Raw genomic sequence first — 26,581 nt, 5'->3', positions numbered from 1 at the left:
GTGTGTGAGTGGTGCCAGTGTGTGGGTGGTGCCAGTGTGTGAGTGGTGCCAGTGTGTGAGTGGTGCCTGTGTGTGAGTGGTGCCAGTGTGTGAGTGGTGCCTGTGTGTGAGTGGTGCCAGTGTGTGAGTGGTGCCAGTGTGTGTGAGCGGTGCCAGTGTGTGGGTGGTGCCAGTGTGTGTGAGTGGTGCCAGTGTGTGGGTGGTGCCAGTGTGTGTGAGTGGTGCCAGTGTGTGTGAGTGGTGCCAGTGTGTGAGTGGTGCCAGTGTGTGAGTTGGTGCCAGTGTGTGAGTTGGTGCCAGTGTGTGAGTTGGTGCCAGTGTGTGAGTTGGTGCCAGTGTGTGGGCTGTCCCAGTGAGTGGGAGGTGCCAGTGCGCGCGGTAGTCCCCGCGTCACCCGGGCTGTTGTCACCTGGACCGGTGACGCAGCCGGAGCGCTGCCATGGCAACCGACACATGCGCACGCACGTGGTTGCTGCGCGAGGTTGCGAGTGGGCGGACGTGACGTGTCGTGCGCGCGCGCGTGAGCATCGCCGCTCGGGAGACAAAGGCGGCCGGGCGTGGTGCTGCTGGCCGCCTTCGTAGGGTGCTGCTCGCTAACAGCACCTTGCCCCAACAGTCTGTTAAAGGCTACACTGGGGGGGAGGGACCTTTGTCTTTGTGTATCTCGGCCATCCAAGTTCGATTCCCGCTCGCAGCCAACATCGGTTGACGAATATCTGAACTGGTCCTGGGCCTCCCCTAGGTCTACTCAGCCGTAAATGAGTACCTGGTGCGGCGTTGTGCTGGCCACACGACCCTTTCATGTGCCGTGCACTTGCCCCAACTGTCTGGTAATGCTACATGGGGGATCTTTGTCTTTGTGTGCAAGCAAGCATGCATCCATGTGTACGTGCTTGCACGCGCGCATTCCTATATGCATGTGTGCCTCTAGGCTTTGGGGCCGTCCATAAATGACGTCACTCACCTAGGGGGAGAGGGGGGGGTCAGACATTTATGACGATGTGTGACGATGGGGGGGAGGGTGGGGGTTGAGAAATGTGACGTCACATAAAAATGCGCAACTTTAAATAAACATCGACAACACGTTCTACTTAAATACATAAATAATAAATGCTTTCTCCTACAACATCAGAGTGCAGCGCCACATTAAATACGCACTACAATGACAATAGTTTAAAGCGATTTGAAGCATGTTTTATTTTTGGGGGGGCGGGGGGGGCAGAGCTTTGTGACGTCATATTTTTGAGGGGGGGTCTGACTTTTCGTGACGCCGTGCGACGAAGGGGGGGGGGGTCAAAAATCGTCCAAAATCGCGTGACGTCATTTATGGACGGCCCCTTTGACGTGTGACGTGGTGGGGGAGTCGATGTCTTGCATCTTGAAGGAGGAGGATGAGCAGCAGCAGCAGGATGCAGTCTTGTCGTGGGAAATGAGCAAATCACCCCAGCACCCCGGCTGGCCGCCTCCTCCTCCAAACCCAGCTGACATCAGGGAGAAGGGGAGGAGAAGATGAGTTGTAAGGGGGGCGGGAGGGGTTGCTTGATGCGGAGGGAGCCGGATTGAGAAGGAATCAACGGCAAATGACGAGGCCTTCCGGCTCTCCATTCGTTATGCCTGCCACGCAGAGCCACTGCATACCCCCCCCCCCCCACTTGAAACTATTCACCGCTGCAAACTTTGTCTTGGCTTTTACTTTCCGGAGCCACGAGAGAGAGAGAGACAGACAAAGAATGCGTCACAAGGTCAAGAATATATATAGCCATATGTGGGTGGTAATCGTGAACAATGTAAATGACTCAGGCATTGCCCATTTGAAGGAGCCGCCGATTAATTCATAGAGAATCTTGCGCCGAAATTAACGGAGTGCGCCGGAAACAGCACGAGGACATTTGCTCTGCGTGCATCTCGTTAACGAGGGGGGTCGCCCCGCTCTCTCCCCATCCTGGAGAGAGAGCGAGCGAGCGAGCGAGAGGGGCAAGGTACCGGCAGCTGCCTCGCAATGCAGACCACGCCACGTGACGCGGCTCCAGCCCTGTGACGTAATATTAATCGCATCGAAATAAAAACCTTCGACGTCAGGTCCGCGTGGGCGCAGACGAGAAGCCTGGCGTGGCGTCCCTTCCCCCGCGACGCGCGGATTCTGCTCCCTGCGTGCGCATCGCTCACTCTCTCTCTTTTATTTTGTTACGATCAGTGGAAACAAGAAGATGCTCGGTGTAGTCGCCACTTTGCTTCGTTCATCATTTAGTTGTTTTTAATGCTTTGCTTTATGTAACACCCACCCCACCCCCCTTTTCTTTAAGCGCGGCGCGCGAGAGAGGAGCGCGGAGCCGCTCGACCGACGGCCGTTTCCTTGAATAACGCGCGGGGGATTTGTTATTTTTTTTATCGCTTTTTCTCTCTCTCCATCCTCTCTCTCTCTCCCTCCTCTCTCTCTCCGTCGCGACAGCGCGGCGACCTCGCACGAGCTCTGAACGAGACGCGGCAATAATGACGCGAGCGCCACCACGAGTGACGCGCACAGCTCATTGCGACAATCATAATTACTAGACTCTAACCCTACTCCGTAACCCTGACCATGATAACCAGACATTGACCAAAGCCTTAGACCTCACCTTAACAATTCTCCCTGGCCAGACCCGAACCCTGACCCCTAATCATCCGAGCCAACCAGACCTGAGTGTGGTTAGGGCCAGGGCTAGAGCTTGGTTGACTCGCGTGGTCACGGTGATTGTCTAATTGACCGTGGTCGCTTGGTGTGGACAAGGCTGAGAGTCTGTGCCGTGTGAGGGTTGGTCGTGGTCGCGCCCGGGGTCAAATGCAAAGCGTGCCAGTGAGTGGCGTGCCAGTGAGTGACATGGGCCCCGCATGCTTCAAGACGTGAATCGGGGCCTCTTGTCCGTCATCCGCCCATTCATAGCCCGCAGCTCCCCAGTGCAGCTGCACCGCCTGCACACTCTCGACTCGAGAGCGACGCCGCTCGTCGCGGCTCTGACGAGCGTCAACTTCTCGTGGGAGGCGACGTCTCCCATCTCGAGTCGTCCTCCCCCAACCCCCGGGATTGAACCGCGTCTCTCCGTGTGCCCCCCCCCCCCCCCCACCGTTCCTTGGCAGTGGCGCCTTCTCCGAGGTGGTGCTGGCGGAGGTCCGCTCGTCCGGGAGCCTCTTCGCTGTCAAGTGCATCACCAAGCAGGCGCTGCGCGGGCGCGAGAGCAGCATCGAGAACGAGATCGCCGTGCTGCGCAAGTGCGGCACGCACACACGCAGCGACACCACCACCAGCACCGCCACGGCCACCACCATCGCCGCCACCACCACCGCCACCATCGCCACCACCACCATTTCCACCACCACCACGGCCACCACTACGGCCATTACCACGGCCACCACCACCATCGCCACCACCACCACCATGGCCACCACCACCAGCACCACCACCAGGGCCACCACCACGGCCACCACCACCACCACCATCGCCGCCACCACCGCCATCACAACCATGGCCACGGCCACCACCACCACCATCACCACCGCCACCATCGCCACAACCACCATTGCCACCACCACGGCCACCACCACAGCAACCACCATCGCTACCTCTGCCGCCACCAACACCACTGCCGACGCCGGTTGCACACCAGTCGGAAACGAAGTTGACGGAGTGACGACACATCTCGGGGCAGGGATACAGCATACACAGCGGGTGTGTAGTGTCATTCAGACTGCCCAGAAGACGCGATGTAGTTTATAATGTAGTTTATAATGTAGTTTATAATGTAGTTTATAATGTAGTTTATAATGTATCGCGTCCCACGGAATCGGGTCCCCTGTGTTTGGGGCTGGGCCCGATGCTGCGATCTCATCTCGTCACGCAGCGTGAGCCCCGAAGCGGCACCCCCCCCCCCTCCGTCACGGCCCCCCGCGATGCAGCGAGCGATGGCCCAAAGCCCTCCCCACCACCATCCCTATCGCGCCGGGGTTAATAAACAAACAACATCTTCCTTAGCCTCCCTTCCCTTCCTCCGTCGCCTCCACTACCTCCCCGCCTACCCATCTTCCTTCTTTCTCCTCGACCTGCTCCTTCACCCCACCTCCTACTCCTCCTCCCTACACTTTTCCCTCCTAATTCTCAACACCCACATTCTCCTCCTCCACCTCCACCTCCAAAACCCAATCACCCACATCCTCCCCTCGCCCCCCCCCCCACCTCTCTCCTACCTCTTCATCCTCTTGCGCGCTCCCACTCGCTCGACAGCTGCGAGCGCGCAGCCTCGACCGATGCTCGCCTCCGGCCCCTTGCGCCCCTGGAAACGAACGCGACAATTGTGGCCCCGGCGTTGCAGGGAGGCTACTGTCGTTCCAACAGAGGGCCATCCATTATTCACCGCCGAGACGGGGGTGGGGGTGGTGTGGGTTTTGGGGTGGGTGGGACGCGGGGAGTTTTCAGTTTCACAAAGGGCGCACCCGCCCGCAGGGCGACGCGAGTGTGCTCGTGACGGGGCAGCCGCGGGCTACCTCCAGAGCCCTTGGCCACCGTGCGTCCCACGCTGTTTACAACTTTCTCATTCACCCGCTGGCAGGCCAAGGCCACTTGCCCGTGTTTAGGAGACGGTTGCCACCTGCGCGTTTATCTGCGGCGTGTTTTTGTAGTTGTTGTTTTTGTAGTTGTTGTTTTTGTCGTTGTTGTTTGTCTGTTGCGATGGTTTTTGTCTCCGCGTGGGCTCCTGGCTGTTATGTTAATCCCTTCCCCACACCCATCACCCCCTCCACTCCCCATCGCCCCCCTCGCCTCTAATCCCCATCGCTCCACACACCCACCCCCGGCTCGCCCGTGACCCCGAGCAAAGTTCAATTTCTGACTGAATGTTTCGCTGGGAGAATGCTGTCGGCCGGCATGTAACTCGTAGCCGTGGCGAGATGGTATTCTGGATGTGGTGGTGCAGTTGGGTCGTCGCCCCCGAGCTACAGTAAAACGGGACACATATCATGGGAGGCAGAAGAAGAATATCTCAGAGTGCCGCCCGCGGGTTTGAGCTGCATGTGAATGCATTGCCGAGAGCGGGCGCGTTCCTACACAACCCGGGACTGTTGTTAACGGCCACGGGGTTTTCCGGGAAAGCGGTCACCGCAACGTGAGAACGTCCTAGGAAAAGCCCAGGCAGGTGGCAACGCGAGTGCCGTGCTTTGTGCAGAGATGCTGGGATGTCCTCGGACATGTCTGGCTGAATCAAAGCCCGGCTCCCCAGCCGAGTAGGGTGAGCGGGGCGCATGGCGACTCGGCCAGTGTCAAACCTCGGGCCCATGAGCCCAGCGCTTGGGCTGCGTCTGCCATCCATCGCCAATGGGAGGCACGGTGGCGAGGAGATGTTAACTACCTCGCCTGGTACGCAGGAGGCCATGGGTTCGATCCCGACCCCTGTCGCCTGTTTATTTGGAGTTTGTGTGGTTCTCTCTTTTCCTCCGGGTCCTCCGGTTTCCCCCCCCCCCCCCTCCACATTCAGAATCAACTTTACGCGTTTAGATTATTTAGCTGCAATACATTTCCGCAAATTGATAAGCCACTTCGTTGAGCTATCATTTGTGTCCAGGTCGCTTTTGAAAAACAGCTATACAGCTCAGTGGGCCTTACCTGGTAAAATTATAAAAATAGTTTACGGTTAAGTTTATAGAAAGTTCCGTCTTCCCCCGTGGAATTAAAGTTATATATATATGAAACGTATTCAATATATTTAAGTGGAACGTCATCTAAACGGGAGAGCATCCATCGAGTTGTAGGCATCTTTCACACGAGAGGGGTACCTGCGGTAACCGCGAGTAGAGAACACAGGTCCGCGCGTTGTTCGTGTGTTTGTTGAACCTTCTTTCGCACCAGCCGGACTTAGCCAACCGCGCGAATCGGAGTTGTGCAGGGAGTGAAGTTACGACAGCGGGTAGCGGTGGCGGAGACGGATCGTGCAGCGTGTCACGCACCTGCTCATGTTTCTTTAATTGTGTGTGTGTATATAATGTGTGGGGAAAGGTGGCGCAATGGTTAGCGCACTGCGCCTTCGAACCCGGCTAACCGAGTTCGATTCCCGCTCACGACCAATAACAGTGGCGTATATTTGAATCGGTTCTGGGCCTCCCCTAGGTCGACTCAGCCTCAAATGAGCACCTGGTGCGGTGTGTAAAAATCGTTACTGGGGAGACAAAGGCGGCCGGGCGTGGTGCTGGCCACCCACCCCCCTGTGTACTGTACCGACCTTAATAGGCGCTCGCTAACAGCACTTGCCCGAACCGTATTTTAAAGGCTATAGGGGGGGGGATCTTTATATTCATGTATAATTCGTTGTGTTCTCATAGTTACAACAGTCCAATGTTTTGAGATGCTCCTACCTATATCGATGTATTTTATACATTCAAATTGTTTTGCGTGTTATTCATTTCCGGCTTAAACAGAACTATGTATTATATAAGAGTAAAAAGGGGCAAGGAGACTCGCGTAGACATGGAGGCACCGCGATTTGCCGCATCGATTCTGGCGTGTCAGGGTGGAGGTCACACACCGGTGCTGTGGCGTAGGGATTGAGTGCGACTCCTTCGCGATCCTGAATTCCTTCACACTTCCTTGCCTATTTTCCAAGTGTTATTCGAACTGTGCTGTCGGCATCCCGCCATGAAGCGAAGTGTGCGGTTCCATAACTCTCGCAGCAACAAATGCATCACCCCGCGTGTTCAAGAATGGCCCAACAGAAGGGGATACCACAGGAAGCTCATTCTGAGAGCTCTTAAAATCACCTTGTACTGGTAGGAACCTCCTGGTTACACCAGCCCACAGGGGATTATTGTGTTCGTCCATCCGTCGTGCAGGGAGGGGCTGGGTGGGGAGGTGAGGGTGGGGAGGGGCTGGGTGGGGAGGGTGGGGAGGGTGGGGAGGGGCTGGGTGGGGCTGGGTGGGGGGTGGGAGGGGTGGAGCTGGGTGGGGAGGGGCTGGTCACCCCGTGGTGCCCTTATAAAACTCAACGTTTAACCTACTCACGACGGCTTGTGCCCGCCCTCACAGTCGGGCATATTTGCGGAATACACCACGCCGCCGTTGACCCTGGCCATTGACCGAGCAACCCAACGTTCCTACCAGCTCCTTCCGCAGGAGGAATGTGTTTTCCACACGAGGAGTGCTGGAGTTCCGCACATGCCCTGCTGCTGTACAGATAGAAATTCAATTTAATCTTGATAGTTTTTTTTGGGATAAATTAATCGACAACCCATGTTTAATGTGATGGGATTTTACGTGCGGTCTTTGGAGACTGGGCATAGACCGTCAACTCACGACACTTTGCATTCCCGATTCAAACCCAGGGCCTCAGCGTCTCCCCGACTCGACCTCCGAGTCAGCCGGTCGGCCACCTTCTAATCTCTGCCTTCTTATTTTAATTCAAAGTATATCCCACAATTGCACTCCCGATGTTTATCAATTGAAAAAAAAACCCACATTCTCCCCATTTGTTGTTGTTGTGGTTGCGCGCGTTCATTTGCCCGTAAATTTAATTGAAAAGTCTAAAATTAACCGGAGACGCGTCGACCTCACGGCTTGGGACTCGTACCGCGAGCGCGTGCCCGGCACCAAACATCCGCGTGTATATTTAGACGCCGCGCAATTAGCACCAAAACGCGTTGCGGAAACGCCGCCGCGTTTGACGATTATATTTGTTTTCACCCTTTCTTCGTCCCATTATTTTTAGCTTCGGCGCGGTTAAAGTTCATTGTTGGTTTTACTTTCATTATTATATCATATTTTTTTCTTTCTCCAAAAAGATTCACGAGCGCTCTACTCGTTAAGAGAACGAGTGCACGGAGCGTCGCCCGCCCTCCCTGTGGGTTGAGATCCCCGTGTTCCCGTCCCGTCTCCCGGGAGGGACGTGGGGGGTGTGTACGCGTGCCGGAGGCTCGTGCACAGCTGCACGGATTATCGACTGTTACTAAACCCCGGGCAAGTGTAAGGTCGCTCACAAATCGTTGTCGGATCGAAGCGCCGTTTGCCGGCTCATGGGTGCCAGGGTTCCGGGCGGCGTTCGACAACGAGACTTGGGATTTACAAAAGAGCCGACGTAGTGGGGCGCGTCGACAGGCCAGGCTTCATGGTGCCCGTTCCATTCATTTTTAAGGTGTCTTGACGATGACCCATGGGCTTGTCACCACCTGAACCATCCCCTCTCACTCTACTCCCCTCCACGCACTCTCCTGCCTCTCCCCTCTCATCTCACTCTACTCCCCTCCACACACTCTCCTACCTCTCCCCTCTCATCTCACTCCACTCCCCTCCACCCACTCTCCTGCCTCTCCCCTCTCATCTCACTCTACTCCCTTCCACCAACTCTCCTACCTCTCCCCTCTCATCTCACTCTACTCCCCTCCACTCACTCTCCTACCTCTTCCCCTCTCATCTCACTCTACTCCCTTCCACGCACTCTCCTACCCCTCCCCTCTCATCTCACTCTACTCCCCATTCACCACTGCTGCAATCAAGGTATTCTGTTAGTGCACAGCTAAACTTGGAATGTCCATCCAAACGTGTGTCTCTATGTGTGTGTCTGTGTGTGTGTGTCTGTGTGTCTGTGTGTGTGTGTGTCTGTGTGTGTGGGGCTGTGTGTGTATATATATTTGTCGAGCGGTTCTGCAATGGATAGCGCAACGCTGCGATACGAACCCTGCGACCCGAGTTCGGTTCCCACTCACGACCAACACCGGTGACGATTATCTGAACCGGTCTTGGGCCTCCACTAGGTCGACTCAGCCTCAAATGAGTACCTGGTGTGGCGTGCCAATATCGCCACTGGGAGACAAAGGCGGCCGGGCGTGGTGTTCGCCACACCACCGACGCGTGTCGTTCGCTCCTTCACTGGTGCTCGCTATCATCACTTTGCCCTGTCTTTGTCTTTTGTGCCTTTGACTGTGTCCGTGCATGCGTGTAAATGCCCGTGTGTGCCTGTGTGTGTGTGTGTGCCTGTGCGTGTGTGCGTGTGTGCCCTTGCCTGCACGCGTGCGATTACCAGGCTGAAGCATGAGAACATCGTGTCGCTAGAAGATATTTACGAGAGTCCATCACACCTCTATCTCGTCATGCAGCTGTGAGTACCGACCCAGCCCCTACCCAGCCCCTACCCAGCCCCTACCCAGCGCCTCCCAGCCCCTACCCAGCCCCCTCCCGTCCCGCACGGCTGCCCACTCAGCACCCCCCGGGGTTAACCCGCCGCACTTTTCGAAACCACTTCTCACTTCATCTCCGCCGACTACGACCGCCCGCACGCGTTTCCAAGTTTACCAATCATCAGGTGCGTTCGGCGTGCGATGACCTATTTTGTTTTCCAATTGCCCTTGTTACGTCTGACTGTTCAGGAAAAAATTAGTGCGCTTGGATTACTTGAGAAGCGGGGGGCTGCTGCAGATATCATCAGCCATGATAGGGCCTACGTCTGATTTTAAAAAAACCCCGACGATGCTGCTGCTGCTGATGATGATCAATGCAGATCACTGGCGTTGTGCCACGTGACAGAAAGCATCACCGCAGCAACGGGAGGAAATAAACACTCGCCGTTGTTTACGCCCTCCGCCCTCCCAGCGTAAACATCCCCGACGCTGACGTACAGCAGCTCCCCCCCCCACACCGATGTGCCGGACACGTGACAGCGGCAATAGCCCCTTTGTTGTTTGGGCGATTCCATGAATTGGGTGGTCTGAACTAAACTTGAAACTTCGTTCGTCCGTTCGTTTCTCAGTTCGCTTGTCCTGGTGAGGGTCGCGGCGGCAGCGTGTTGAGTAGTGGCGGTCCACACCTCCCGTTCCCTGGCGACAGACTCCAGCACTAAATTACTATACACTACACTATACACTACACTATACACTACACTATACACTACTACACTATACACTACTACACTACTATACACTACTATACACAAACCCTAGCTCTTCCTGGGTGATTCCCAGGCGTTCCCAGGCCAGCCGAGCGACATCGTCCCGCCAGCAGCAGCAGCAGCGTGTCCCGGGCCTGCCCCCGGGTCTGCTGCTGCTGCTGTTGTTGTTGTCTATGTGACCAGGGCAATGCCACACTCAGCTGCGACGGAACTCTGTTTTTCCAAAGCGACCTGGTCATCACAAATGATAGCTCAACGGAGTGGCTTGTCACGTGGACATGTATAGCGGCCAAATGCTCTTAAACGCGCGACGTTGATTATAAATGTGCAAGGGGAAAACCGGAGGACCCAGAAAAAATTCCACGCTACCACAGGGAGAGAGACACGCAGACTCCAAATATACAGCAGCAGGCATCGTCAGGGTTGGGATCGAACCCACGACCTCCTGTCGACCAGGCGAGGCAGTTAACATCCCCTAGCCACCATGGCTCTTTCTACTTGTATCGCTCCGTGTTTGTTCCGTCCCGTAGCCTAAATGTAACAAAAGCGTTTGTCCTTTCGGTCATGGGGGGGGGGGGGTGGGGGTGGTTCGTTTGATCATACTTCATCACCACGCTGATCAGGGCGCATAGGTGATGTGGCGGGGGCTGTCTAGGATTTGGTTCGGATACCCACTCGCCACTGGTGCTGGCCGCGGACAGATTTCAGGTCGCCCAGTTCATCGCGCGACGCGATGCCCACCGTAGCGCGCCCGCCAATGTAACACGATCGTACGATTGGCGCACATCGTAAACCGTTCGTCGCCGCACGAGTCCACGCGCGTTTTCGCTCGATCAATATAACGCGGTCATCGTGCCGACGACGACTCTCTCTCTCTCTCTGCCCCTCCTCTCTCTCTCTGTCTGTGTCTCTCTGCTGCTGTTGCTGCTGCACTCTTCATTCATTGCGCCGCGTGCAGCCACGGGGGCAGGCGCTGGGTGGGTGGGATGTGCCGAGGGGTGACGGTGGCATTTCGCGGCGGCGCGGATGCAAAGCGTGGAAGACGAAAAGAAAGGGGGTCGTTTCGTTCGCAAACCCGGCGCTGTAGAATTTGTGTTACGTCCTCTCCGTTATGTAAAGAGCATTTGAGTCCGCATACGAAAGCAAGACAAAGCAAAACAAAGATCCCCCGTCTAGCCTTAACAGACTGTTGGGGCAAGTGCTGTTAGCGAGTTGCACCTAAAATGCCGGCACGGTACACGAGGGCGTGGGTGGCCAACACCACGCCCGGCCGCCTTTGTCTCCCCAGTGGCGATGTTTACACACCGCAACATGTACTTATTTGAGGCTGAGTAGACCTAGGGGAGGCCCAGGGACCGGTTCAGATAATCGTCACTGGTGTTGGCCATGAGCGGGAATCGAATTCTGGTAGCTGGGTTCGGAGCGCAGCGTGTTAACCACTACACCGCCGCTCCCCTAGGACACACACGACCCTACCTCTCCCCACATTCAAATCACACACACACTCATCTCCATGGTGCTTTATAGACGGTGGTCATCTTGGGGCGAGTGTCTCTATTCAAACGGTGATCCAAGAACATATCGAACCGGCGACCTCGACTCAAACGCAGATTGAGGAATGGATTGGGCCACCAGACAATCGGTAATTCTCTCAATGAACGAGCCGGTCGTGGAGGTGAATCAGGAAGCAGTCAGCCGAACATTGATCTCAAGCCGAATTCACCGGAAAATGACACAAGTTGGTGGAATCGATGTTCGGATGCACACCAACTTGAGCGGTGAATCAACTTCAGGGCATTGCGGGCGGCTGCCCGGTCCAGGGCTAAACAAAACAAAAAATCCACGCGCGTGGATGTCTCCTGTCGCTCGCGAGCTTCACGTGGCCCGAGCAACCCAGCCGAGGCAAACTCGTGAGCTCCATGCCGCTGCAGCGTTGAGCTCTCTGGCGTGAGAGCGCCCGCGCGCTCAGCGGGGAACTTTCGAGGCGGTGAGTAATGGAGGAGCTCCCTACCTGGTCTCCTCGATCAGCGCTCACGGATTGAGGCTGCCACCCACGCAACCACCCACGCACCCACGCGTCCACGCAACCACCCACCCACCCACGCAACCACCCACCCACCTAACCACGCAACCACGCAACCACCCACGCCTCCTCGCACCCACCTACGCAACCACCCACCCACCCACGCAACCACCCACCCACGCAACCACCCACCCACCTATCCACCCACGCACCCACCCACCCACGCACCCACCCACGCACCCACCCACCCACGCATCCACCCACGCATCCACCCACGCACCCACCCACCCACCTACGCACGCACCCATGCACCCACCCACCCACCCACGCGTCCACGCACGCGTTTGGAGTGCCGCTCGAGCGGGTGGAGCGGGCGGGTGCGTGGGAGCGACGGGCGGATGGGCGTGAGAGAGCCGGCGGGACGCGGCGGATTCTGTCGGGAGGAAGGAGGCCGCGGTGGTTGGTGACTCTTGTCAAACACAGCTGCTGATGATCACTTTAAATGATCGCCTGCACGCAGCACCTGCCCCCCCCCAGGAACCATAAAAACATGTTTGGCTCTCGCTTCCGCAGACAAGGCGCCGGTGCGATCCTTATCGTCCGTGCCAATCCCGGCGATGTTTTTGTTGTTGTTGTTGTCTGTGTTTGTTTACACGCTCTTGACGTTTTCATCGCGGTCATTAATATGTAACCGCGGCATCATTTTCCCAACCCGCCCTCCTCGCTTTGCGGCCGCCTTTTTTTTGCGACCGACCGCCGACTGACGTCACGCAGACCACCGATTTCTTCGTGTGTGCGCGCTGTTAATCATTAAGGACCGTTGTTGTTTAGACATGTGGCGATCGCACGGCCAGAGAGACAGACAGGCAGAGAAAGACAGAGAGACAGAGAGAGAAAGACAGAGAGACAGAAAGAGACTACGAGACAGAGAGAGACAGAGAGTGTCAGAGAGTGCTTAGCTCCTCGGAAAGCAGCGTGCTGCGCCTCTAGAATGTCTTTTGGCCTACTACTCCACGCTGGCCGGACGTCCTGGAAGAGGTGGCAGTACCCACACTTTACCCCACCACATGCGATCTGCCAATCGATTCCATACTTATTGGACATCTGTGAAGAAAAATCTGCATAGCTCATAGGATTAATCCAGGATAAATAAATTAGTGTTCCGAGTAGTGATGCTGCTGTGCAGTACTGTCGCGTTCTCGTGGCGAGCCAGGATATGGCAACGTGCTCGACGCCCACGGGGAGGGAGATTCATCAACATCTTTGTGTGATCCATCAACCTTTGCTATACCTCCACAGTGCTGGATGACACGCCAGGTGCATAGCCACCAATATCCACCACCACCACCCACCACCACCACCCACCACCACCACCACCCATCACCACCACCCACCACCCACCACCACACACCACCACCACACCACCACTCACCACCACCCACCACCACCACCACTCACCACCACCCACCACCACCCATCACCACCACACACCACCTCACACCACCACCACCCACCACCAACACCCACCACACACCACCACAACACCACCACCCGCCATTCCACCGCAAACATCTCTGAACTTATCGTCGCATCTCCCAAAACCCTCGAACAGTCCATCACTACAGCAACGTGATGCTCTGACACGTGCTCTCGCTCAATCAGCATCGTCATCGTGTGTATTCACCGTCACGTGGCACGCCAACGTCATCCGCCTCTCCCACGTGGGCGTTCGAGATCATTGTGACGTCGTTCGCAAGAGTTGGGCCCTCGCCGTAGCGTGTCGGCGTCCAACTTTGACCAAATGTGAACAAACAAACAAAATAAACCGGCAAATAAACTCAATTTGGACGACACGTAGCAAACCATCCCTCCCCCACCTCCTCATCCTCCCGGGACTCCGTTGAAAACATGCAGTGGCATCGTTAATGATAGTAATAATAATAATAATCCATCATGAATCACAACACCATCATCTTGTGTTGATGCGACAACTACTGGCGATGAGCACGTGCCCGCAGGGCAAGGGACAACTTGACATTTTGAAATAGGTCGCCCCAAATGCATTGCTTACGCGCGTGCATTCGATCTCATTTCGCACGTGTAAATATCGCAGGATAAATAATCACAGAGACGCATTATGATTATTTTTTTGCACGCAGTTTATATATATAATCTTGGCAACACACATTGGGGCTGATTTTCACAATATCAACACGAGCCCGCGGTGGCTGGAAATGAACTGACACCTTGGGGACGTCATTTTAATAAAAAATACGTCAGCATTTCTGGCTGCTGCTGCTGCTGTCTGAGGTCGGTGTGAAATCCGTGTTCGAATTATATATATATTGTTCGCTCTCCCTGTTGCTATGTCAAATCAGCGCCTCCTCTCGTAGAAAGGAAATTATTTTGTTGAGAATTCCGCCGCCAAAATTGCCTTCAGCTTGGCGTATTCATGGCGCGAATGAAGGCCAAGGCTAGGTGAGTGCATGCATGACATGCTGAGGGGGGCCCATTGAGGCATTCGGCCTCTCACCCAGTGCAGTCCTGGTAAGTAAAACAACAACCATGCTGAGCAAAGTGTTAAAGGTGCAGGCCTGCAAGTGCAGCTCGCATCCCTGCTGGCTGAAGAGCCTCTTGTTGCGGGAGCGCTGGAGAGCCTGTATAGGTAGGTATTTTGCCTACTCTTCCACTCTGACCAGACGTCGTGTACAAGGGGGGGGGGAGTGTACCCACACTTTGACCCACCACACGATCGACTTGCCGATCTTTTTATACAGAGGCGGCGGGCAAGGCGTGGGGGGAGGAGCGATTTGAGAAACTTGCGCCGTGGTGTTCAAAATCCCGAATGGAGATGGAATCTAACCGCTGACCTCTGGGGTTGCAAGCCCGGTGTGCGGCCCATTGCACTACCACGGTAGCATTGCAAAGATAAAGATCCCCCATATAGCTTTAACAGACTGTTGGGGCACGTGCTGTTAGTGAGCACCTATGAAGGTCAAAAAGATAAAGACAAAGATCCCCAGTATAGCCTGACAGAATGTTGGGGCAAGTGCTGTTAGCGAGCACCTATGAAGGCCAACACGGCACACGAGGGGGTGGGTGGCCAGCACCACGCCCGACCGCCTTTGTCTCCCTAGTGGTGATGTTTACACACCGCACCAGGTACTAATTTGAGGCTGAATCGACCTAGGGGAGGCCCAGGACCGGTTCAGATAATCGTCACTGGTGTTGGCCGTGAGCGGGAATCGAACCCGGGTCGCTAGGTTCATAGCGCAGCGCGCTAACCGCTACACCACCGCTCCCCCCACACACACAGTCAGACACACACAGCCACATTGATAGTGCGCGCGTTAACAAACCCGGATAAACAAACCACCGCAAGTGGACGGCGAATTCCAGACCGGCGTTGACGCAGGAGCGGAGCGAGGTGAAGAGTCGTGGCACGCGTTCTCGAGCCCGCACGACATCCCGCGGACGCGTAAACAGCAGCGCACGCGTCACCCCGGCGTAGTCGCCCTCGTCCTTACCGCCTCCCCTCCCCGCCGCGCCTCCGATTGGCCACGGTTTGCTACGTACGGTGCGAAAGAAGTTCAACGTACAGAATCAGCATATTTGTTTATACAGGAGGAATCCGATAAGCTATGAAGCTTTTTTTCACAGATGCCCAGTAGTTTCACAGATGTCAGTAGTTTAACAGACATCCAGTAGTTTAAGTGATGTCCTGTAGTTTATCAGAAATCCAGTATTTTAAGTGATGTCCTGTAGTTTAACAGACCGGTAGTGGATTCAGGGGCACCAGGGCCCACGGGCCGGAGTGGCTCAGCCACCACCCCAGCTATGGTGTGGAGGGGGGTGAGAATTGGACATGGGGAGTCCCGTTTTATTATAAACTAAACTAATATTAAAATAAAAAAGATTACCAGGTAAGGCCCCACCGAGCTATATCGCTCTTTTTCAGATGAATTAAAACCTGGTTTCATGAATACGAAACTCTGATCCAAGGCTCAGGCTGCTTCCTCGTCGGTGCTGCTATCGTACTCGGGGGGGGGGGGGGGGGGGCGTCGGGCATGGGGTAGTCGTAGAATGCGGCGGGCAGGTTGGTCTTGATGAACACGAGGAGCTTCTCCTCCACAATCGTGGGCGCCAGTGAGTTCCTTGGCTTGGAATGGATGAAGCCCATCGTTGAGAAGTGCGGTTCTGCAATTAGAACCAATTAAACCGGATTTCTCCCAAAACCCGATTGTAAAAACCCGACTGTGCCACTCTACTCCCCTCCCTCCACGCACCCTCCTGCCTCTCCCTCTCATCTCACTCTACTCCCCTCCACGCACTCTCTTCCCTCTCATCTCACTCTACTCCCCTCCACGCACTCTCTTACCTCTCATCTCACTCTACTCCCCTCCACGCACTCTCCTGCCTCTCCCCTCTCATCTCACTCTACTCCCCTTCACGCACTCTCCTGCCTCTCCCTCTCATCTCACTTTACTCCCCTCCACGCACTCTCCTGCCTCTCCCTCTCATCTCACTCCACTCCCCTCCACGCACTCTCCTGCCTCTCCCCTCTCATCTCACTCCACTCCCCTCCACGCACTCTCCTGCCTCTCCCCTCTCATCTCACTCTACCCCCCTCCACGCACTCTCTCACCTCTCCCTCGCATCTCACTGCCTGTAGTCGGGCCTGGACCTCCCCTAGATCGACTCAGTACCTGCTACGGTGCGTAAACATCGCCACGAGGGAGACAAAGGCGGCCTGGCGTGGTGTTGGCCACCCGCCCCCTCGTGTGCCGTTCCGACCTTCCTCTGTGCTCGCTAACAGCACTTGCCCCAGCAGCCTGTGCAGGCTACACAGGGGCTCATTGCCTCTGTCTCGGTGTTCACGAGTGACGCGATGTGACATTGTGACGCTCGGGTACACGGTGATGCTGCCATCCCGTTGACCTGGGTTCCACTGCTGGCCGTGGCGCGCTCTCCCGTGCGGCATCGTGGAATCCGCGTTTGCCTTTGGCTTCCCTTTATGTCCACTCAACCTTAAATGATTACCAGGAGTGCCTCGTGCACGTGTGTGCGTGTGTGTGAACATCGGCAACGGGGAGACAAAGGCGATCGGGCGCGGCTGCTCGCGACCCCTTCCCCGCGTGCGTGCCGCGTCAGACTTAATACCCTAAGTGCACTCCGTCAGCGATTGTTTTCCCCAAATTGCATCGTGAGTCGCATTGTTTCGAGGGCCTCTTGGATGCCAGCGGCGTTCGTCCCCTTCAGTGTAAACAACGCGCAGCCGCCGAGCTTCGTCAGTATCGAGGCGCGTTTCAATCGACCCCCCCCCCTCTAAACGAGACATTCCATCTCGAGGCGTTTTCCAGGTGAGATGTTTGAACGTCAAAGTGTCCGTACACTCACCTCCACCAGGTGTGTCACGTGAACAGAACGTGGCAATGCCATGCTGCTGACGCGTCGCCGGGGGTGTGCGTGCGTGTGTGTTTGCATGTGTGTGTGTAGTGGGGAGCGGTAGTGTAGCGGTTAGCGCGCTGCGCTATGAACCTGGCGACCCGGGTTCAATTCACGCTCACGGCTAACACCAGTGACGATTATCTGAACCGGTCCTGGGCCTCTCCTAGGTCGACTCATCCTTAAATGAGTACCTGGTGCGGTGTGTAAACATCGCCACTGGGGAGACAAAGGCGGTCGGGCGTGGTGCTGGCCACCCACCCCCTCGTGTACCGTCCCGGCCTTCATAGGTGCTCGCTAACAGCACTTGCCCCTACAGTCTGTTAAGGTTATACGGGGGATCTTTGTCTTTACCTTTGTGTGTGTGTGTGCGTGCGTGCGTGTGTGCGTGCGTGCGTGTGGGGGAGCGGTGGTGTAGTGGTTAGCGCTGCGCTGCGAACCTGGCGACCCGGATTCGATTCCCGCTCACGGCCAACACCGGTGACGATTATCTAAACCGGTCTTGGGCCTACCCTAGGTCGACTCAGCCTCAAATGGGTACCTGGTGGGGTTGTGTAAACATCGCACTAGGGAGACACAAAGGCGACCGGGCGTGGTGCTGACCACCCACCCCCTCGTGTGCCATGTCGGCCTTCATAGGTGTTCGCTAACAGCACTTGCCCCAGCAGTCTGCTAAGGTTGTACGGGGGCTATTTGTCTGTGCCTTTGTTGAAGAGCAAACCCACAACTTATTTACAATTTGGTGCGACGTTTGTCGCTGCCGATTGCAACTCGAAACATCGTCATCATCCTCAGGCGTTTTGCCAGAGGCACGTCCCCGTGTCTTCAATAGGGCGAGGTGGTGTCATCACTGTTCACCTTCAAGTGAAAAGGAACCAGGATGGGTTAATGTAATAACATGTTCATATGACATTATCCTTACAGCAGGTGAGGTTTAGAATTGAGGAAAAGCGACATTTAAAAAAAGGGGAATTGGAGGTGTGGACCGCCACTACTCAACACGCTGCCGCCACGACCCTCACCGGGACAAGCGGATTGAGTAACGAACAGATGAGCGTCGACTTTGGAGGCAACTTGTGTGTCTGTGGACGTCGGTGTCCACGGGGCTAATCGGGTATTCTTTTCTCTCCCATCGAGGCAAAATAATCATAATAATATTTAAAAAAAGATTCCGTCTTTAAAAGTGTACATTTCTATTCATCATATACGCTCCGTACGTCTCTGTGCGAGGAGCGGTTAAATATGCATGGTGTTGTCGTTACGGGGGACTGCTGCTGCTGCTGCAGTAAGCGGGCTTACATTTCAGTGCCCGTACAGTGGTCCGCAAACGTGAGCTATTCTAAACCCCTCTCCCCTTTCTCTCCCCTCTCTTCTCTATCCTCTTCACCCCCTCTCTCTCTCTCCTCCCTCCTCTTTACCCTCTTCACCCTCTCTCTCTCTCTCCTCCCTCCTCTCTCTTCCCTCTCTTCCCTCTATTCTCTACCTTCTTCACCCTCTCTCTCTCTTTTTTACGATCAGAGAAAACAGGAAGATGCTCGGTGTAGTCGGCACTTTGTTTCGTTCATCATTTCGGTTTTTTTATGCTTTCCTTTATGTCCCCCCCCCCCCCCTCTCGCTCGCTCACTCTCGCTCACTCTTCCATCTTCACCCTCTTTCTCTCCTCTCTCGTCCCTCTCCTCTCTCGAATTTGCGTGTCATCCTTGCGCAGGGGCCATGCTAATCTTCTCTGTATCGTTCCAATTTTAGTATATGTACTGCTCCCCTCCACTCTCTCTCTCTCTCTCCTGTACTCCGCTTTCTGTCATCTACTGACCTCTCCACTCCTCAACTCTACGTTGTGTCCCCTCCTGGTTCACTCTCCTGCCTCTCCTCTCATCCTCTCTCCACTCATCCCCTTTGCTGCCTCTACTGTCTTCTCTTCTCTTCCACGCTACTGTTTGTGTCCCCCCCTCTCTCCGCGCTTCTTTACTCTCTCCACTACTTTTAGTGGCGTCGCGCGGTTGACTTGGGGGCCCCCTGGTGCAAACAAAGACCACAGCGCACAGCCTGCTCCCCACCCCTCTCCTCCCCTTCACTCGCTCTCGGTCGCCTGCTGCCTCGAGCCCCGAGACCTTCCGTCTTGTAGGGGCTCCCTGCACAGTGGTGAGACTCCCCGTCTTGAAGGGGCTCCCTGCACAGTGGTGAGACTCCCCGTCTTGTAGGGGCTCCCTGCACAGTGGTGAGACTCCCCGTCTTGAAGGGGGCTCCCTGCACAGTGGTGAGACTCCCCGTCTTGTAGGGGGCTCCCTGCACAGTGGTGAGACTCCCCGTCTTGTAGGGAATTCCCTGCACAGTGGTGAGACTCCCCGTCTTGTAGGGGCTCCCTGCGCAGTGGTGAGACTCCCCGTCTTGTAGGGGCTCCCTGCACAGTGGTGAGACTCCCCGTCTTATAGGGAATTCCCTGCACAGTGGTGAGACTCCCCGTCTTGTAGGGGGCTCCCTGCGCAGTGGTGAGACTCCCCGTCTTGTAGGGGCTCCCTGCACAGTGGTGAGACTCCCCGTCTTGTAGGGAGCTCCCTGCACAGTGGTGAGACTCCCCGTCTTGTAGGGGCTCCCTGCACAGTGGTGAGACTCCCCGTCTTGTAGGGGCTCCCTGCACAGTGGTGAGACTCCCCGTCTTGTAGGGGCTCCCTGCACAGTGGTGAGACTCCCCGTCTTGAAGGGGGCTCCCTGCACAGTGGTGAGACTCCCCGTCTTGTAGGGGCTCCCTGCACAGTGGTGAGACTCCCCGTCTTGTAGGGGCTCCCTGCACAGTGGTGAGACTCCCCGTCTTGTAGGGGGCTCCCTGCACAGTGGTGAGACTCCCCGTCTTGTAGGGGCTCCCTGCACAGTGGTGAGACTCCCCGTCTTGAAGGGGGCTCCCTGCACAGTGGTGAGACTCCCCGTCTTGTAGGGGCTCCCTGCACAGTGGTGAGACTTCCCGTCTTGTAGGGGGCTCCCTGCGCGGTTCGACTCCCTCCCTCTCTCTCTCTCCCCGGCTGGCGTGAGGCGGGTGACCATTCGCAGGTAGATTCTCAGGCACATTCTTCGGCCGTGGCAAAGCTGCAACGCGATGGATTTGCTCGTGCGCGAAGGGGCGAAAGGAAGTCTCAACACCGCTAAGGGTCTCTCACGGGCGGAGAGCTTCGGCTTCTTGGCTCAAGCTACACGACAACCCCCCCCCCCCTACAACGCCCCACACGCTAAACGAATGGTCAGCCTATTGGGCCAAACAAATATCGCCAACGCTGAAAAACTGGCGGCAAACGACTCAATTGGGATGACACAGCATTGAGCTTGTGCATCGTGGAGGACCTCAACGGGGCTTTAGACCGAGCCATACAATCATCGTGTGCCGTGCTCTGCCCACTGATGGCCGTGTCGTCATCGTTATCATCGTCATCGTCGTGTGACCGATACTGGATGGACACGTGACTGTGGTGGCAGAACACGAGAAGAAGTCGTGACCGCAGACCAAGGTTGACCCCCGACTGCGAAATTCTGGAAAATCGCCTGATGAAGCTGCCTGTTGCAATCACCAGCGGAACGTCGAATTTAAATTGTCAACATTGTGGGTTTACTCTCCAGCACACCGATGTGCTGTACTAGTAACTAATTGGCTGTGTCGGGTGGTGGTGGGTTAACGACACATTTATATTGACGAGATCTAACCCCAATTAAACAAACCTTGATCATACCAAAGCTTGGCAAGACCCTCCTGAAAATAAAACCCTTGAGACTCCGTGAGACTTAATCTATGAATAATGTTTTATTATTAATATCAATAATCATTATGACCGGCTCACCCTGCAATGGGCCAAATCTCACCGGGGCTCAGGCAGCCGGCTGCGTTGAGAATGGAATGGTGACGAGGGCGTGGAGATAACAGCTGTTGGGCGTTGAGGTGGCCAGGAAATGGGACAGAAAATGGGTTCATGAACCCATCTGTGCGGACCTTTTGAGTTTTCATCCGCTGTGTGTGTCCTGGTTTTCTCCTCGCATTAAAACTCTCATTAAGAGTTAATTAGTCAAAACAACCCCGCGATGAAAAATTAAGTCGGCTTTCAAATATAACGCGAAGGTGCGAATTTACAAGACACACAACGCGCTCAAAATATTCATCATTAAACGCCGCCTTTAATAGCAGATGAATGTTAACGGTAGCGGGCTGACATTTCAGGCGATGACCCTTTTCCAGAACGCAGTACAGTACAATCAAAAGCACTCATCACACGAGCCGACAGCGGCGCCTTTGTACAAGCGCTGCGCCTCGTCAACTCCGTGCCGTGTCGGTCACGGGGGCCTGATCGACCATACTTCGCCACTCTGGTCAGCGGTGGTTCGGTTGGTGAAGGCAGGTGGGGAGGTGTCCGGACCCAGCTCAGAGATATCCCTCGGCAGCTGATGCCACCCACGGGCTGGGGGTCGAACGGCTGTAGCTGGGCTCACAGCGGCGCAGTGTGCAAGATTTCTTCTGACCGACGCTCCAATGTCGTAGTTTAATTCACCCCAACAATGAAGCAGACAATACCACCGCCCCTCCTCTTCTCATATCTGTCTCTCCGCATGTGTATATTGTTCAGACGCTTATCTGTCGGTCACACGGCCTTCTGGGAGAGTCCATAACTCCAGTAGCGCGGGGTTTAACTTACAGGGGTCAGGAGCGTGCGACTCTTTGAGTGACTGGCTTCGTGACGTTGTCGTCACCGTCTCGTACTCCCATACACTGTGCCTCTTCAAATATAGATTATTATTTTTATTTTACCAAATAATAAAAAAAAATGTTCTTGTTATTTTGGTGGGCCGAGCCCTGGTTTAACGCAAGCGAACCTGTGGACGGGTTTCGACCGTCCGGTGACTCATCAGCAGAGTCGAATTTGTTTCTGTTCGTGGTGAGTCGGTGTGTTTGAGTAGGGGGGGAGGGCGCGGGAGGTGTTAGTGCCGCTGGGCCTGCCACGCGGCGCAGTGAGCCGATCGAAATGAAAATGAACAACAGAGGAGAGAGAGAGAAGAGGCATGGGGCAGTGGAAAACTGTGAACGGGGAGGTGAGAGGTTTGGAGGTAAACAAAGCAGCGACGGAGAACATCTGTCCGCACTCCAGCGTGCGTGCATCGAGCGGCGTGCAGCCGCTGGAAAGGGGCCACAGACGGCGCACGAAGGCACGCAGAGGCGCCTCTTACACTCACAAACAACAACAACAACACAAATAACACGCAAACCGTGACACGCGTACGAACTCCCAAAATATAAATTGTCGGGGGAGGGGAGGTGAATTGTCTCTTCGACAGATGTGACGCAGCCCTTGGGAAAATATCGAGATGAATTCGTTACGCGGACGTCGTTTTAACGAAAAAAATTTAATGGGAAGGCTAATGGTGTATATTGTTAATTATAATAATAATAATAATTGCGTTCTAATGACGTTAGTGTCGCTAATGGATTCGCGGAATGGGCCGCGGGGCACGCCGGGTTCACGCCGAGTCCCCAATTCAACCGCCTCGCTGACGAGGCGACGCGTCCACTCACAACCAGCACGGCCACGGGTAACCTCGACAACGGCCACGGGTAACCTCGACAACGGCCACGGGTAACCTCGACAACGGCCACGGGTAACCTCGACAACGGCCACGGGTAACCTCGACAACGGCCACGGGTAACCTCGACAACGGCCACGGGTAACCTCGACAACGGCCACGGGTAACCTCGACAACGGCCACGGGTAACCTCGACAACGGGGCCACGGGTAACCTCGACAACGGCCACGGGTAACCTCGACAACGGCCACGGGTAACCTCGACAACGGCCACGGGTAACCTCGACAACGGGGCCACGGGTAACCTCGACAACGGCCACGGGTAACCTCGCGGCCACCGTGGCCTCCAGTGACATTCTCAATCCACTGCTAGATGGAAGCCCCACTCCCCCCCCCATAGCGTATTGCCGTCTCTGTGGTCTTCTTCTTGTTGTTTTGTTTTACCAAACACCCATCATCATCTTCATCATAATTCACTGGCACTGTCTTCATCAATGTCAATCATTGATTCCCCTCCGCCCCCTTGTTGAGGACTCGGTCTCGCAGACTAAGCGTTGCAATTCGTGAAGCCACGTGCTGTGTGTGCAACCCCCCCCCACCCCCCTTCAAGACGTCAGGCATGGGTTGGACACGGCCCGTGGCTTCACGAGGTGGCCAACCACTTGAAATAAAACAATAAAATATATAACAGAATGCTTTTAATCTTGATTTGAAGCTTTCGTGACTGCAGGAATCCACAGTCAAGGGAGCAGACATCGTGCTGCTCGCAGCAGACATCGCAGCTATCGCGATTGTCACCTGAAGACGAACGCTGCTTGTGTTGCGTTCGAAACGTCGTGATTTATTTTATTTTATTTCTACCTACGTGACTTTATCGAAAGAACCAAAGAGTACAGAATGATTTTGTGAAGGACTTTCAATATAGCGGCGAGGAAGACCACATTGAGTACGTGGAGGGAAAGTCACAAACACCTCCTCCCGTAACTACCAATGTCTGAATTCCGATTTAAAGCTTCTTTCGTGACTGCAGGGATTCATCTTCTTGGTTCTTTCGGTAAAGTCACGTAGAAGGGAAATAATAAAATAATAAAAATAAAACATAATCAAACACAATTCTCACGACGTTTCGGCCACAACGCAAGCAGTCGTCCTCAGGTGAAGAACAGGTCTGTCGGAAAGACAGCGTCTGACTTTACCGAAAGAACCAGGAATATCAATGTCTGAGTTCATTCGCCACAGGAGCATCTGAGTGACAAGCTCAGAGACATTCCTAAGCCTTAGCCCGATCTTAAATAGCTGAGCCCAGAACGGCAATGACTGCCCCCCCCCCGCCTTCGTCAAAAAGACCCCCCCCCTCCTCCCCTCCCCCCACCCGCTCTGAAGAGCCCCGTGGTGTGCCCGCTACCGTTGATGTGCCTGGAACTACGTTGCCGTGGAACGTGAGAATGTTGCAATGTACGATAGGTGGGAGGATGCAGAACAAAAATATATTTTATATATATATACGTTTTTATTTATGTAATATGTATAAAAACATATATTTTTATATATGCAAAAAAAGATGAATAATTTTACATTTCTTATAAATATTTTCTCATTTACTTCTATAATGAGCCAGGAATGTCTGTGTGTCCCGCGCGTGACGTCACTCCACGTCGGCCAGCCCCCCTCGTTAATACTCATGAACAGGTGACGTCCTCCACATGGACTCCCCCCCTCATTAATATTAATTAGCGGGTGACGTCACTCCACATGGGGAGGGGGCGAGGCGCCTCCTCCCCCCTCCTCAGCGTCAACTTACAACCCTCACTACAAAGGCAGAACCCTCACGTCTATTGAGACATAGAAGTAAAAAGAACGTCCTGATGAACAAGGGATTATAACCTTTAAATGAAATAAGTCTGTGTCACCGCGGCCTTACAAATTGCTCACAAATTGATGCATTGAATATCACGTCGTGGACTGCTTATCCCTTGCAAGTTTCAGATTTACTGCAATACACCCGTCCTTGGACGGGTAGAAGGCTAGTAAAAAATTATTTTAGAAATATGTATTAAATATGTGTATAGAACTATTAAAAAAAAATTTATAAAACATATTTTTATATATATATATAAAAATATTTCTACAAATATTTCTACAAATATTTTTTATACAAAATAAAAAAATATATTTTTAAAATCTATAAAAAAACACGCAAGAGCAAGGCACGAGGGAGATGCGAAATGACCCCCTTGGCTCGCCGTGCCACCGGGCGCAGGGTGTCTGGCGGGGAGCTCTTCGATCGCATCGTGGAGAAGGGCTTCTACACGGAGCGCGACGCCAGCCGCCTCATCCGCCAGATCTTGGACGCCGTCGGCTACCTGCACCGCATGGGCATCGTCCATCGCGACCTCAAGGTTCGCCACTCGCCGCGACGCGGAGACGACGCTGTCACACAGAGACCCATAGACTCACACAGAGACCCATAGACTCACCACACAGAGACCCATAGACTCACACAGAGACCCACAGACTCACCACACAGAGACCCATAGACTCACACAGAGACCCACAGACTCACCACACAGAGACCCATAGACTCACACAGAGACCCATAGACTCACCACACAGAGACCCATAGACTCACACAGAGACCCACAGACTCACCACACAGAGACCCATAGACTCACACAGAGACCCACAGACTCACCACGCAGAGACCCATAGACTCACACAGAGACCCATAGACTCACCACACAGAGACCCATAGACTCACACAGAGACCCATAGACTCACCACACAGAGACCCATAGACTCACAGAGACCCATAGACTCATCACACAGAGACCCATAGACTCACCACACAGAGACCCATAGACTCACACAGAGACCCATAGACTCACCACACAGAGACCCATAGACTCACACAGAGACCCATAGACTCATCACACAGAGACCCATAGACTCACCACACAGAGACCCATAGACTCACCACACAGAGACCCACAGACTCACCACACAGAGACCCATAGACTCACCACACAGAGACCCACAGACTCACCACACAGAGACCCATAGACTCACCACACAGAGACCCACAGACTCACCACACAGAGACCCACAGACTCACCACACAGAGACCCATAGACTCACACAGAGACCCATAGACTCATCACACAGAGACCCATAGACTCACCACACAGAGACCCACAGACTCACCACACAGAGACCCACAGACTCACCACACAGAGACCCATAGACTCACCACACAGAGACCCACAGACTCACCACACAGAGACCCACAGACTCACCACACAGAGACCCACAGACTCACCACAAAGAGACCCACAGACTCACCACACAGAGACCCACAGGCTCACCACACAGAGACCCACAGACTCACCACACAGAGACCCACAGACTCACCACACAGAGACCCACAGACTCACCACACAGAGACCCACAGACTCACCACACAGAGACCCACAGACTCACCACACAGAGACCCACAGACTCACCACACAGAGACCCACAGACTCACACAGACCCATCATTTGTTGTCCTTCCCCCGCACCTGCGATGAGCACGATTGTGCTACGTACGGTGCGAAGAAAGTTCAACATACGTACATGCATACGTCCGAGTTCACCGCCAGTTTTACCGCACGCTGGGGGGCTGAGGCGACC

At 54.7% G+C, this 26,581-nt stretch overlaps 1 protein-coding gene and 1 non-coding gene across 2 annotated transcripts in view; one reads left to right on the top strand and one right to left on the bottom strand.

The window, feature by feature from the left end:
• LOC144934840 (calcium/calmodulin-dependent protein kinase type 1D-like) overlaps positions 1-26,581 on the top strand; it is a 60,087-nt gene that overhangs the window by 20,779 nt on the left and 12,727 nt on the right. Inside the window, exons 2-4 of the mRNA XM_078861047.1 lie at positions 3,115-3,246; positions 9,033-9,107; positions 25,174-25,312. Of these exons, the coding sequence (XP_078717173.1) occupies positions 3,115-3,246; positions 9,033-9,107; positions 25,174-25,312 (346 nt within the window). The remainder of the gene's footprint in view (positions 1-3,114; positions 3,247-9,032; positions 9,108-25,173; positions 25,313-26,581) is intronic.
• LOC144934910 (U6 spliceosomal RNA) lies at positions 19,025-19,129 on the bottom strand. Its single transcript, XR_013637223.1, has one exon. It is a non-coding gene; the product is annotated as a U6 spliceosomal RNA (small nuclear RNA).

The sequence above is a fragment of the Lampetra fluviatilis genome, chromosome 11 (genome assembly GCF_964198595.1).
Source record: "Lampetra fluviatilis chromosome 11, kcLamFluv1.1, whole genome shotgun sequence".
Lineage (NCBI taxonomy): Eukaryota > Metazoa > Chordata > Hyperoartia > Petromyzontiformes > Petromyzontidae > Lampetra > Lampetra fluviatilis.
Note: the sequence above shows the minus strand (reverse complement) of the source record. Positions and strands in the feature narration are given on the sequence as shown.